General features: G+C 45.4%; 1 protein-coding gene across 1 annotated transcript in view; it reads left to right on the top strand.

Annotated features, from left to right (window-relative positions):
- RIMS4 (regulating synaptic membrane exocytosis 4) overlaps positions 1-14,580 on the top strand; it is a gene marked incomplete at both ends in the record, with an annotated part of 48,404 nt that overhangs the window by 21,684 nt on the left and 12,140 nt on the right. Inside the window, one exon of the mRNA XM_084218060.1 lies at positions 9,434-9,575. Within this exon, the coding sequence (XP_084074186.1) occupies positions 9,434-9,575 (142 nt within the window). The remainder of the gene's footprint in view (positions 1-9,433; positions 9,576-14,580) is intronic.

The following is a 14,580-nucleotide window of genomic DNA, read 5'->3' as shown; positions in this document are numbered from 1 at the left end:
TACTTCCTCCCCAAAAGTGAAGAGGTAGATGCTGGGCTCTGCCAGGAGGGGCAGTTGGTGAGCAGGCAGGTCCTGGGAAGGGCACAGCAGCCTCAAGCAAAATTTCTTGGCTCAGTGAAGTGTAGGCAGGGCAGCTCTTTCATCTCATGCCATCTTTCTCTACAATGGCTCTTTCTAGTAGCTTTATTTTTGTGAATTCACCTCATTTTTGTGATCTTTTTCTAAATCAAGAGGTTTTCTGCAGTTCAGGCTCATTCATATTTCAGTACCTGGACTTAAGCAACATCCTCAGTTATTAATAGTTTGAGATGGATGGCAGAATTAGGACATCAGGGTGCTCTGGTTCAACTCTCTTGTAATTAAGTAGAGAACCTCACCTGGCCTTCACAACTTAGCTGGAGGACTTCCAGCCACAGGGACATAAATTGGCTCAACCTCTAATTCTCCTTGTGAATTAACAAGAAGAAAGCCCTGGGATGGTACTGGCACACTAACCAGCCACTCATCTTTCTCCTTTGATGTTTTCCTGATACCCACATCTTGATAGCTGGCAAAGTTCCAAGAGTTTGGAACTGAGAACATGGAGAGCACCGCTGGTTGATGTTTGTATGTGTGACACTTCCCTCAGCTTTCTAGGGAGTAAATATTACAGTGTAGCAGTTTAAATAAATCACTTAAATTAATTGCCTGTGCCAAATGTACATGTTCTCTGAGCCCATCAGCTGAATTTTCCTTGACTTGGTACTGCAGACCCACTGGGGTTGCCACATGGGCTGATGTCAGAGGGGAGTTTAACTCTTGGTGAGGCTTAAAACCCAAAATGAAAGAAGTGGAAAGATTGAATCCCCCAACTGCCATGCAGTGAGAGAGTGTTGTGTGTGTGTATCTGTGATTTATTGGACTCTGAGTATCATAGCAAGATTACATTTTGAAGCCATCACCCCTTGCCCAGGCACAAAAGCAGCAGATGAAGAAGGGCCTGGGTTGTGGGATGTCTGTCCCAGACAACTGGTGCAGCATCAGCAGTTCTGTGCTTGTCTTTCCCTGGAGACCTGGGCTACAGACAGGGCAATGCTCAGGTTTCATTGCTGCAGAAATATTGGAGCAGTGCATTTTCTGGGTGGCTATGGACGTCTCATTTAATCAGACTCTACTGCAAAGCCTGGCAGATTGGGGGAAGAGAAGGGGGCAGTGTGTTCCATTTTCTTACAAAAATAAAAATGCAAAAGCATCCATCAGATAAAGCTATTTGGATCCTGCTGCTGCAAACAAAATAGAGACATGGAAAGAATTCTGAAGAGCTGGGTCTTGCTGCAAAGTGGTTCCCATTAAATACTCTGAAAGAACCAAACATTTCTGTTAGTGGTATGGTACTGCAACTTTTTTGTAGTGAAAAGCAAAACAATTTTTATGGTAGTCAGAGACTCCATTTGAAAGTCATTGACAGTGGAACATATGTGTTTACCTTTTTGGCTGTTGGCTTTCTCTCTTTTGACAGGGAAGGAAAAAATCTCCAAAGGATTTTCCTGGCTTCGTGTTTGTTGCAGAACTTTTTCTTTAGATACTTTTAAGTGAAAATTTTGGCCGTTAAATTTTTTATATAGATGAATTATCAAAAAGGTCACAATTAAAAATAGCATCATGGGAACTATTCGGTTTTAACCTCAAAAGGAGGAGAAAAAATATGTTTAGAATAAGAAAATGGAACTTTTGAAGAAAGCAGGAAAAATTGATACTCTACCCATGCCCCAGACAAGCTACAAGAGATGATAACATCTACTGGGGTGGAGACTTGCTTAACTACAGGCACAGTTGGATTTGAACTAAACTGCAGGTCAGACCAGCATGGAGGAAAAAAATGCTGCTTTAAGTGTCTGAGGAGTTGGGGTTTGGGCTGGGTTGAGGGAGAACTAGGCAAGGCAGACTCAGGGGCTGGTCTTGAAATGTGAATGATTTTCGGTTGTCTTCTAATGGTGATTATGGTCTTGGATCATATTTTACACTGGGTGTCAGCAAAGCAAGCCTTCCAGTGCTGTGTGGAACACCTTTGTGAATGATTTTTGGTCATCTTTTAATGGTGAGGGGAAGAGCAGAAACCTCTGAGTTCAGGGGGAGTTGGTTTGACACCCCCACAGCTGGGTGGGGGCAGCAGCTCTGCCCGTTGGTGTGGGTGAGGACAGGCCAGTCTGAGCTCTGGGATGAGAGAAAGCTTTTCTGTGCTGAAATACCCTTGTGGATCAGGAGCAGTGGGATCTATTGGAACTGTGCTGCACTGGGAATTTGGAGGTGTCTCACTGGCATCTCCAGAGGTTTCCCATGCAGGCAGGGTGTCCTGGCCCTGCTCTGCATTCAGCTGGAGTCAGTAGCTGTAACAGCAATGCAAATAGTTGCTAATTTTGCTATTTTTCTGGCTCTCACAAGAAGAGTTGATTGGACTTTCCTAACCCTGTGAATGTACCTAACCTCCACAGATTAGAATTAACATGCTGGGGTTTTTTTTCTATCCCATAAAGATTCTGTGCTTAATTTGGAAAGAAAGGGTGTGATTTTGTCGGTATCTGAAACTAGGACAAGGGGAACGAAGCATACAGCCTGATTAGTGCCCCTGCTTATCCCCAGCCATTTTCTGTCATTCTGGTGGATTACTCAGGCTGTGATGATAGCCTGGCATGTTCTGGAGCACAGTACAAACTGCCTCTCTTTAGGTGCTCATAATTCACACTCCATTAGGATGTTGATGTAGGGAATGCTTGGCAGGATGTCAGGGCTTGCCAGGCATGATGAGATTGAGTTCATCTCGTTAAACTGCATTCTGAAGTGACAATCCAGTATTTATATATTTTTTTTTTTCCCTCAGCAGAAGCAGCCCCTTAGGAGAGCATCAGGGCTTGCTCTGAGCAGAGGCAGCCCTGTGGAGGGTCCTGTGCTGCCCACCCTGGCAGCCAGCAGCTCAGTGTGTGCCAGGCTGTCACAGGTGTTGGGCATTCATGCAAGGCAGTGGGAAGGCTTCTCTTCTTCTCCTCTGAAGCTGAACAATGGAATTTTTATTCATCTCAGAACTGATTCATGGCACACAAGTCTTAGTACGTGTCACCGGGAGTCAGCGTCTGACTAAACAGAGGAATCTTTTTTTTTTTAAACCCTTCAGGAGCAACAGTGCGGTGACAAAGTTTCAAGTGGAGAAGTTCATGTGCTGACTCTTTTCTCAGAGTAGCTGAAAATAGGTAGGAGGTGACATGGTCAGTGCTTTAGCAGTCTGATGGGGAGCTGAGCTGAGACTCCCACTGCTGCATTTTGCCCACAGCCATCCCGAAGACCAGTTCTTGGACTTGGGGACCTCCCTCACCTCAGCAGGTGATAGATATTATCCCGATGGGTGCTTGATGTTTTCCCTTCATTTTCAGCCCCAAACTGCATCATCTTTTCTCAGGGGCAGGTCTTCATGGGGAAGAAAGCTAGGAAAAAACTCCTGGGGTCAAAACCAAAGAGTGAAGTTAGTGACTGCATAAAATGAAAGGGCTGGTGAGCCTGTGTTTGAGCCAAGGGTAGAGCAGGCAGATTCAGCATGAACTGAAAGGAGATAGCTCCGGGCAAATCTCCTCTGCAGGCAGCCGGGTCCTGTCCTGGCTCTGCTTTCTGCCTGATCTACAGCACGCTCTGAAGGCTTCCTTGACTCTGCCAGATGGGTTTTTCTGTGGTCCCTTGCTGGAGCTGTCAGTTCTTCATGCTTCATAAGCTCAGGTTTGTATTTTGGAGCAGAGCGGGCGGTTCATGTGCTGAGGAACCCAGGTGTAAATCCAGGGAGCAGAGTCTGCCCAGGCTGATGCCCTGCAGCATGTTTGGATGGGAATTGTTCCATACTGCTGCACTTGGGTAAGAAAAGCAGTGGGGATGCAGTCTCTTCATTCAAGCTTGGACTGACTTTGTTGGAAAATACAGAATGTTATATTTTCCGGAGCTTTGCAATAGGAACAAATGAAATAAGCATCCAGGTGATTTCCCTTCCTGATTTTCCCCTGGCGCCTCAAGCTGAAATTTGGGGAAGGATAACAGCTTCTTGGTGTCTTGGGTGGCCTGTGTTGGTGCTGTGTCTCCGTGTGCTTTGGGTGCCACTGTGCTCTGTGCTTGGAAGTGGTTGGGTAATTTAGGAGCCAGGCTGATTGAGTTGAAAGTCAGTCAATGCCTAATCTCAGGGCTAAATCAATACCAATTAATTCTAAAGTACAGGAGGGTCTGTAGCACATGCATCATGCTGGGTTCTTTTTGTGATGGTAGCAAGCCGCAATGGAGGAGAAAATTGAAAACAAAGTGGAAAACAGAAAGATTGTAACAAGTACCTGGGTGGAGGAAAAAGGAAGTGACAAGAGATCAGACCGTGTAGGGATAACAGCGAGAGACACTTCAGTGCCGTCAATAAACATCTATCGTAGAGTAATTCTGTGTAGGAGTAATAATTATATAATCACGACCTTGTGATGAGTTATTGCAGGACTCACGTAGATTTTTCAAGACTTGCTGGCCTCTGGGCATGGAGAGCCCTGTCAGCAGCAGAGAGGAAGAGTTTCAGAGAGTTGTGTGTGGGAGTGATGTAGAAGAGGACATGAGGAGTGGTTACTCTTTCCTTGCGGGAGAGAAGGGAGCAGCACCGCTCTTATTTTTTCCACCCCGTAATTTCAGACAAATCCAGTTCTTGATGGCAGCTCTTCCTCAGGAGTGGCACCATCCTTGAGGAGAGCTGCTTCTCAGTTGACAGCTGAAAGTTTAGTTAAGGGAGCTCTCCAGAAGGTGCTCTGCTCTGCACAGGGCACCTGCACGGTCACCTTGCTCCTCTTCATTTGTTACTGGGCTGCCTGGAAGGAGCTTCTGGTTGGCTGGTCTGACCTCACTCTGATCTAATTAATAATGAATGAAATGATGGAATATAATTAATATCAATCAAGAGGAATGTAGGGGAAATGGGTCTTGTGAGAATTTTTTTTTTTTTCACCAAGTTTTAGAAGACACAGATACTGGGTAAGTGTGGTAAGTATGTTAGGGTTTTGTCCTAGAACAACATGGCCCTAAGAATGTGATCATGATAAATGGATTAAAACCTTGCTTCACATATCAAAAAAGCAGTTGTCAAGGAAAAGCCTCCAAGGCAGGAGGGCTCTCTTGAAGGCCTGGTGATACTCAGTGTTTCCATTTGATTTGGAGCAAGCATGAGTTTAAACCTCACTTAATTCACAGGCGATGTGGACATTAGAAAGAGAGTAAATAGTATTGCATGTCAGAGAGCTCTATAAAGCTGTCTGGAGTTTTTCTTGCTTTCTCTTCAAATAAAATTTGTTTTGTTACATATTTTTTATTATAATGTTCTGCAAGGTTGTGCCAGCAGGACAGGCAAGGGACTGCACAGCCTCCAGGTGAGGTGTGATGTGACCAGGAGCTTACTGTGGTCTTGGGAGATGCCAGCAGAAGAGTGAAGATGAGAGTACAAGCTGATTTTTACCTCTGTATGCATTTCTGCATTAAAATGGAAACTTCAGTTCTGTTCTCAAAAGGGAGTTTAAAATCTGGGGAGGTTGTTAGAAAGATTCAAGGCCAGGAGAAAAAAAATGCCTGAGCATGAGAGACATAGAGTTCTCAGTCTGTTTAACTTGTCAAAATAAGATTGAGAGATAACTCATCTGCACTGCAGAAAAGTCTGTATAGTGAGAACACAAAGCAGCGCTTGGGGTGGAGAAGGGCACTAAAAAAACCTGATGTGTGAAAGCTGAAACCAGGCAAACTTAGGCCACATCTCTAAATGTCAGGTAGTAAAATAAACTGCAGGCAAATGGCAGATTCTTCATCTCTTGATATTCTTCACACCCAGAGTGGATAGTGCTTTAGAAGATATTCTTTAGCCAAACATAAATTGTTTGGCTGAGCAGAGCAAAATCAAAGCACCTGTCAGCACTCAAGAGCTTGGCAGAGTGACTCCCGGGCCCTTCTGGCTGTTGGCGTCAGCGAGGTGCTGTGTGTCTTCATCCTGGATATTTGACCAAAAAATTTCTTCTTCTCAAGGTCATCCCAAACTAAAATCCTCTCTTAGTGAGGTGTTGCACTGCAGGCTTGACTGACTGCTTAACCTCTGTTGTTTGCTGCTTAATTGGAAGAGGTGCAGGGAATAAATCTGGTGACGCTGCAGAAAATGTCGATACAACTCTTACTTGTTTCAGATACCACTGACAAATGAAGACAAATGATTTTGCCAGGCAACACCCACAGAGATGCATATCATTTACCTTCTGATTGGCAAAAGTGTCAAAGCACAAAGGTTTCAGGAAGGGGGGGAGGCACAGCCCCTATGCCATGCTCCACACTGGCCAGAGGAGGTTGATGGTAGGTGACTGTTGCTCGTGAAATATTTTTGGCTCACAGATGAGAAGTGCAGTGTCATCCATGTTTATTTCCTTTCCAGGTGTGCTATCCCTGATGTGTCCTCCTCTCCCAGCTGATGGGGATGGATGGTTTAGGAACCTGTACCTCCTTTCTGATGGCATCTCTGGTGCATGTGGTGATCTCTTACCCTGTTTCAGTCATGCCTCTGGCTGCTGTGGTTTGGGATCTTGCCTTTTTGACAAAACAAATTATTCCCCTTCTGTTCAAAGGAAAATTTCAGCAAAAAGAGACTGTATGGGGAGAAAGGTTTCTCCAACTTTTCTCCAGAATAATGAGAGATCATTTTTAAGATGCAGGAGTTGCTGTGCATCTCTGTCTGGAAGAAGAGGGAGGAACAAAGGATTTTGTCCTTTATTCCCATTGTCTTGTTTTACAGAGATTCTCAATTATACTTTTGCCATTTTTTTCCTTTCCTTTTTTTTCCTTTGTAATTTTTTCCTTTTTTTTTTTTTTTTAATCTGCAAAAGCAATCAGGACTACTAGAAAAGGACCCAGCCAGCAGTGGAAAGCTGTGCATGTGGTACTCTACAGCTGAACTTGCCCCGTGCCAGCTCAATCTCTGGTACAGTGCCCTGGTGCTCCCACAGTGCTGCCTTTCCTTGCCTTTGGGCCCTTCTGCTTTATTTCCTTGGCTTTCAATCAGGAGATAGTTGATGGAATAGAGTAACCACCTTGTTTTGCTCCAAACCCTTGCTCTGTCCCAAGCCTCTCATTTGTTTCCAGCTGTGGATGAATAGTCTTTTAATTTTGAGGGTCTCCAGGCACATCTCATTAGATTGGGGAAAGAAGAGATTTTTTTTTTTTAAGCAGGTGTTGCATGGCTGGGCAATGGGGCATTTTTAATTTGTTTCCTAGATTTATGTCATTTGATGCTTTGACTCTGGCTGCCAGCAGAGCTCTTGTGAGGAGTAACCTCAAAGGGCAGGAGGATGAGGGCTCTGAGTGCACACGTGGAGGACAGAGGGGCACTGGTGCATGTGGGTGACTCAGAGATTGTTTGTGGAGGTGGATGTGAGACAGATGAAATGGACCATCAAGCCTGCCCACATGGCTGTGGGATGTGCCCTCAGAGGAACCTACAAACCCAGTCAGAGGCTCCAGTGAGCTGCACAAGGCTGAGGAGGGTGCATCACAGGGAGCTGCTCTGCTCTGGTTGGGAGAATAAGCATGGCCATTTCACAAAGCTTCGCTTTTGTTGATGCCCATATTGATATTCTTGCCTGAAGGTTTGGGTTTTGAAAGCACATGAGAAATATGTTTTACATTTGTGTGACTTCCTGATTTATACAATGTGCTTCATGCATTGCTCCAGGCACACAAACAGTACAAACTGTAGTTAATGTTAACCCAGAATGTGCAAATTCGATCCCCTTAGCTCACAGGGACATGTGTACACGGGCTGTACCATATGTGGGGACAGCAGCTGGTACAGAGCCCTGGGGCCAGCACATTTACCCAGTTGGAAACCTCATGATAGTAGAGGAAAAGGTACTTTACAGCTGTATTGATAGGAGAATTTTTGTCTTTGCATTTCCATGTAGATATAATTGGAGAAGTGAGATAGGAAGCATTTCTGATATCTTACGGATTTTTTTTTCCCAAAGTCCCTCTTCCCACCAAGATCTAAAGAAAAGTATTTTAGGTCAAGCAGCCTGCTACAAATAACAGTGTATTTTAGGCAGGTTGTTACAGATACCCTCATATTTCCAAAGTAGTTCAGAAAGTGATTCACCAGAAGTTCCACCTGAATATGAGGAAGAACTTCACTGTGTGGGTGCACTGGAACAGGTTGCCCAGAAAGTTGTGGAGTCTCCCTTGCTGGAGATGTTCAAAAACTGTCTTGACACACTCCTGTGTGTCACTCAGTGTGCTCTGACCCTGTTCCAGCAGGGAGGATGCATCAGATGACCCACTGTGGTCCCTTCCAACCTTACCCATCCTGTGATTCTTTGAAAGATTTGCTTTCTTTAATATTTGGCAATCCTGAGGTTTCCAGACTCAATAGCTGGGTCATTTCTCCTCTGGAGGTGGTACTCAAAAAAGTTGGAAGGTTTCTGAGGGCACTGTGGGTCAGAGGTTTGTTGCCTGAATCCAGGGTAATGACTGAGCATCTTTAGAGGATTTAGATAATTTTGCTTTGTTCGGAAAACTTGTAGCAGATGTGTTTCAGGATGAGTGCTCTATGTGGGATGAAATCTGGAGCTTCCTAACACCAGCTACAGCAATTAATAGTAATGGTATTCATTACATATTCATTGCATAACATGGTTTGTTCTGAGAAACAGACTGCTTGAGATGGAGGATGAAAATAGCAGCTGTTAATTTCAGAGGGCTGAGCCTCTGAAGACTGCACCCAGGAGGAACCAGAACCTACTTAATTCCCTCTATGCTGTGGCTGAGGGCGTCTGTCAAGGGGAATAGTCCTCTCCAGGGTTTTCCACTGCTGGTGCCTTTCTGGTGCCACCAGGGAACATTTTGGCTGTTCCCAACTATTCCCCTGTGTCAGGTCTGGGAGGGCTCCTGCTTTGACAACACCTCTGCTGCTGCCTGGCCTTTTCCTCCCCTCTGCTCACTCAGTGCCCACCAGGACCTGCCACTCTTTGTGCTGTTCCACACCACCTGAGGCAGCAACACGGGGTTTGGGAAAGGCTTGGAGGGATCAGCTGTGCCCGTGGTTGCTGCTGCTGTGTTCCCTGACTGGGTAGCTCTGGGTGCAGCCAGCTGGTGTGGCTGCCTGCTCAGTGGATAATTAATTGGTACAAATGGTTGGAGCAGGTAGGGAGGGTGTGCATGCTCTGAGTATCTGCTGGGCCTGGCATGGTGCAGCAGTGAGTGTGTTCCAGAGGTGACTCAGGAGCTGCTGATGAAGCAGGGCTGGGTAAGGGAAATGTTATGTGACAGATGCCAGGCTGGTCTTCCAAAAGACCTCCTCTGCTTCTCGTTGGCTCTGTCAGTGCAGAAGGCCTGGGAATAGAGGCTGACTGCCTTTTGTCCCCTTGTGCTCTAGATGGTGATGGTCGGAGGCTGAAGGGAGCCATCCAGAGGAGCACAGAGACGGGGCTGGCTGTGGAAATGCCCAGCAGGACCGTCCGCCAAGCCAGCCACGAGTCCATCGAGGACAGCATGAACAGCTACGGATCAGAGGGAAAGTAAGTCATCAGAAGGGAGCTGGGTAATCACTCGTGGGATGCACTGTCCCTGAACCCATTAATTTTCCTCCAGCATGATGGATGATGTGTTTTTCTGACTTGCCTGTGCTGCAGGTGTACTGCCCATGCAATTAGAGCAGATCGCTCTGCATAGCTGGCACATACTTGACTGTTTATATACTTTTTTTAGTGTCCTCATTACTCTGAGCTGAAGCAGATACCCATTACTTTTAACCACTTTGCCTTTGGATGAGTAATTCAGGGTCAATAGCAGAGGCTCATTACTGCTCATAAATTATAAGCCAGTAGTTTTTAATGTTGCACAATAGTTGTCCACTTCCCCTGTTTCAAAATAGCCCTTTGGTTTTGGGCAGAAGGAAGTCTCAAGGTGCTGAAAAGGGTGAAAGTAATAAAATACATGATAACATAGCAAAATTCTGGTATCAAAAGGTATATTTTGGAGCCTGTGTGTACTTTGGTAAAAAACTTTGTTTCATCTGAGTTACAGTGTCCTAAAAAATGTGTTTCAGAAAAGATATTTGACTCCAAGAGAAGTTACAGCACGCTTGCATTTAGACTTTATACCAGAGTGCAAAGCAGGGGATATTTAGGCCAGAACTTTGGGACGTGACTTGTCTCCAATTCTGGTTTTTGTATTTCCATTACTTGAAGCCATATATGGAAATTTAATTATTTTACTAAGATGACTGTTGATGGGAATCTTTGGAAGCAAAAAACCCACAGTGTTTAAAGAAGAAGGCAGTACATACCATCCGATTTTGTGCTTTCTAGGTGTGTGGCCAAAGTGTTTCTATACCTAAAAGGTGTCCTGTTCAAGCCAAGGACTACACTTGGCATCACTCTGTATGCTCTCTCGAGTTCTGTGTGGTATTCCAAGTACACTGTACAGCTAAAATGCTGAGATAGTCCAAATGCACTCTCAATTAATGTGATTCTGGTGTTAAATAAGTAACAGGCTGTAAATTAAGAGAGACTTTCTTTAGCTTTAGAAGTAGGCTAATCCTGGAAAGGCATCATAGATCTGTGCTGAAGGTTCAAAATAGTAATGAGGCACAGACTGCGATAGCAATCTTGTCACTCCAAAGCTGTGATGTACCTTATCTCTTCTGTGAGCTGCTGTCTCCAGGGAAATTTTCCTGCTACACCAGCACAGTCCTGTGGCTTGGAGCTCTGCCTCCGCTACTAGATGCAGAGGATTAGTGATTAAGTTCATTCCCTGGGCAATGAGGAGTAAGAATCTGCTTTCATGCAGGGCAAAATTCTTTCTTTTTTATATTTACATAGCTTATCTTCCTGGGAAGGGGTGTAGTTCCCTGAATGGTCTGTGTCCTCTCACTGCTTCCATCAGCTGCTTTGTTGGGCTTTCGTGGAGAGGGGAGTATTTCTGCCAACAAAATACTGCACTCCTACAAGTGCTGTCTCACCCTGAAGGCAAGTGACATGTAGCTACCAGCTGGACAGAAAAAGGAAAAGCCTGTCTTGCAATGCAATTGTCTTTATTAGAACAAGCCTGGGGTTGGTATTCCAGCCTTGAACGCTGCCAGGTCATCCTTGCCAGTGCCTCGGCCAGGGATGGGGTGGTTTCTTCTCTTCTCTGAAAAGTGTGATTAAGTGGTTCCTGGATGCTTTGTTCCTGGGTGGGATAATTAATCTCTTCTGGGAACCCGGTGGGAATTGCAGCTATCTGTCTGAGCCACAAGTGATAAGCAAACAGGGCTGAGAGTACAAAGAGCTAAGAGGGCTCAATTCTCTTGAAACATGATGGGAGGGGAGTTTCTCTGCTTTCTTTTCCTGCAGCAAAGAATGGAATTGTTTGGGGAATAGCTTTGAGGAACAGAAATGTGTTCTCCTAAATCAGATTTCTCTTGACCTCTCTCGTTTGCTGTAGCTGTCTTCCCAGGGAGGCAGAATGAAGATTCCTATGTCTCTGTTAGCTGCGGAAAGTTGATTTTCTTTCTAATAAAAGCTGGATTTGTGACTGATGCAGATAGATTCTCCCAGGTCAGAGAGTTTTCAGCAGTGACTGTCAAACCCCTGGTTTTCAGCAAGGCAATGCTGTTCTAGTTCTTTCCATGCATCCCTTTGGTGTGTCCACACCGGGAAAAAGATGGATTCACAACCTCTCAACTTCCATGTGTTCTTATAATCCTTATCAGTTTAAGAGGACAACTTCCAAAGGTGGAGCGCTGAAGTGATCAAAGATTTGGTGAAACTTTGCTGCAGCAGGCCTAAATACCAGCCCTCAGCCATACAAACTGCTTTTTAGGAAGTGTTGCTCACTGACTGCTTTTTCATGTTTGTTGCAGGGAGCTGGTGGCAGCTGCCATGTGCTAGTGCAAGGTATCACAGCTAAAGACTGTTCTGAAGGGCATGGGTTTGAGCAATGCTGCTTTCATGCGAACACCAGAGTGCATAAAATCCAGATTTTTTTTCATGGAGAGGCTTAATATGTTGGGGTATACCTCTGAGGTATGCTAGGTCTTCTTTTGAATACTCCCTTTACCTGAAGATGAAGTACACTGGAGGCTGCCTAGGCTCAGTGGTGCATCTCCTGGAATTAAAGCTCAAACACCATGCCAGGAGTAGCTGACATTGTCAACACGCTGCTTCATGTAAATTTTTGCCAGACAAGAAGTCCTCCAACCTTCTTATCCAGATTTTCTATTGCACAGTGGTTGTGCACTAGTATAGGAAATTAATAAAATAAAACTCAATGTGAGACTTTGCAGAAGGAGAAGTAGATATTTACCATGAACAAAGCTGTTTTCAGACATTCCCATGCCCAGGTTTCATTCCCTCATGCTCTCACCACCCCATGTGGGCACCATGCCTCATGAATCCAGGTGCTGGAGCCAGGCTGGGTTGTGTGCTGCAGGGGGGACATGGGACACCATCTGTCAAGCCCTCGCTCTGTCTGCTGAGTTGTTCTTCACAACAGACTGGCTCTTAGACTGTGTTTTTCTTACACTTTCTAGGACTTACCTAGCTATTTTGGAGTGATCTTTCACCTCAGGGTCTTGCTCTTTTTCATCTCTGTAGGTCTCAAGCAGCACTGCCACCTTTTTGCTCCCTTTTTGGGGGGGATCTTTATGGCCACAGTCTGCCCTCAAACAGGCTATGGAAATGATGTGCTCCCTAACCTTGTTGTCTGTTCTTCCCCTGTCATTGGAGAGCAGATCTGCTGCAGCCAGGTTGGTTGTGCTTTCACATACACAGATGTTTCCATTCATAATTCATCCGGAACAATCTTAGCACTGGTTACAAATCCTACAGCAGTGAATATTTTCTTCTATGTCTATTCTTAAAGATTCGCTTGAGAAAACAGCTGCCCACTGTAGTAAGTGCCTGTGGGGTAGTCTCAGGACACCAGGATTGCTGCAAGGATACAATTCCCAATATAGGAATAACTCACAAACAGCCCTGTGAGATTCAGCAGAATCTCAGCTCCATCCTGGCTCTTGCACCATCTACATCTTGTTTTGGCTGGGTTTTGCTGCAGCTGCACGAGACCATGTACAGCACTCAAAAAGCAGTAGATTCTGGACTTGCATGTAACTTGCTCCTGCCAAACACTTTTCTTCCTGAAAATGGAGCAGAAAGATAAAAATGGACCTGGAACAAAAGCCTGCTAGCTGCCATAGTGCCTAGTGAGTGGTACTCATAGGGTTTTTGTTCTTGCTGGCTACTGCTGAGATGATTAAGTTCTGGAGAGATCAGGTGATTTTTACCTTAGAAAAGCACAGCAGGTGGTGACTAACAAAGACTTGGAGGATTGTTCTCCTATTGTCTGAGATGAGTGTGCAGGTCCAGTGAGGAAGCATCTTGTTGTTTGCCATCTCACCTCTCTTCTCCTTGGTGAGGGCAGTGAGCTCTGCCCTGTTGTGCCCTGGGCAGGAGCAGGACACAGCCTGGCACAAGTGCCACCAGCACGGGCATCTCACACCTCTTGGCTTCCTTCTGTCCCTGGTACCAGCTCTCCCCCTGGGTGGGTGTGAGCCAGCACTGGGGCTTAGGCTGGGGGAGCTGCCTGCCCTTCTCTGCTTCACTGTGGAATAATAATTAACAGGAAGCAGGAGAAAACACTGGCCTGGGTTGTGACCACATGAAAATTCACTTCCCTTTACCAGAAATTATCCATCAACAGTCAAGAATGACCAAAAGACCTGATTCCTGAATGCCCCATGCAGGAGATTCACATTGCAGCTATTCCCTGAATGTTTCTTGTTTGATTTCCAAAGCCAGGAGACTTCTATTTTATAACAGATTATCTTCAGGTCTCTTTTTATCCGAGTCCTTTCAAAAAATGTAATGAAACATGTTAATATCAATTCAGGCTGTAAGAAATCTGTGTCTTTTGAGATGGAAACCAGGAAAGGCATGAAGATTATTTCTGTAATATATCAAGAAATCCCTTAGCCCGTTCAGCAGCAGCACATCCTTTTGTGCAGGGAAAGCTTGACCAGCACAGCTTGGAAAGGATGTGACCTTGAGAGCTGTAGTTACAGCAGGAAATACAGTGAATCCCACCTTCAGCAACCTCTTGGGAGCAGACAGAATTGCTCACTGAAGACAGGTAGCTATCTTTTATTCAGTGCATCTGAGATGACTAGTGATTGCTAAAAATGGAGCTAGCCTGGCAAGGTGGGGAAGGGAGTGGGGGAGGTCTTTGTACAGAATTCACTGCCTAGTTTTTATAGCACTGTTTCAGTGGCAGAATTCATACAGCAAGAGCAGAAGGAGCGGGATACGCGAGCGGAGTACAATGTGTTACAGCACAGAAGACAGCACGTCACAGTGCTAAAAATGCTACAGAAACTGGAGTGGCCCAGAGAGAAACAGAGCTTGTTGAGAGGCAGAGTTGGAGATCTTGCCTGGCACAGGAGAGGTGTGCAGTTGGTGGGGTTAGGGTGAGTTTGGGTCCTGCAGGGATGGATTCTCATGGAAAATCTTCCCAGCCAAAGTGAGGACTCCTGCAGAGTTCACA

This window comes from Fringilla coelebs (genome assembly GCF_963513975.1).
Source record: "Fringilla coelebs genome assembly, chromosome: 18".
NCBI classification, from domain to species: Eukaryota; Metazoa; Chordata; class Aves; order Passeriformes; family Fringillidae; genus Fringilla; species Fringilla coelebs.
Note: the sequence above shows the minus strand (reverse complement) of the source record. Positions and strands in the feature narration are given on the sequence as shown.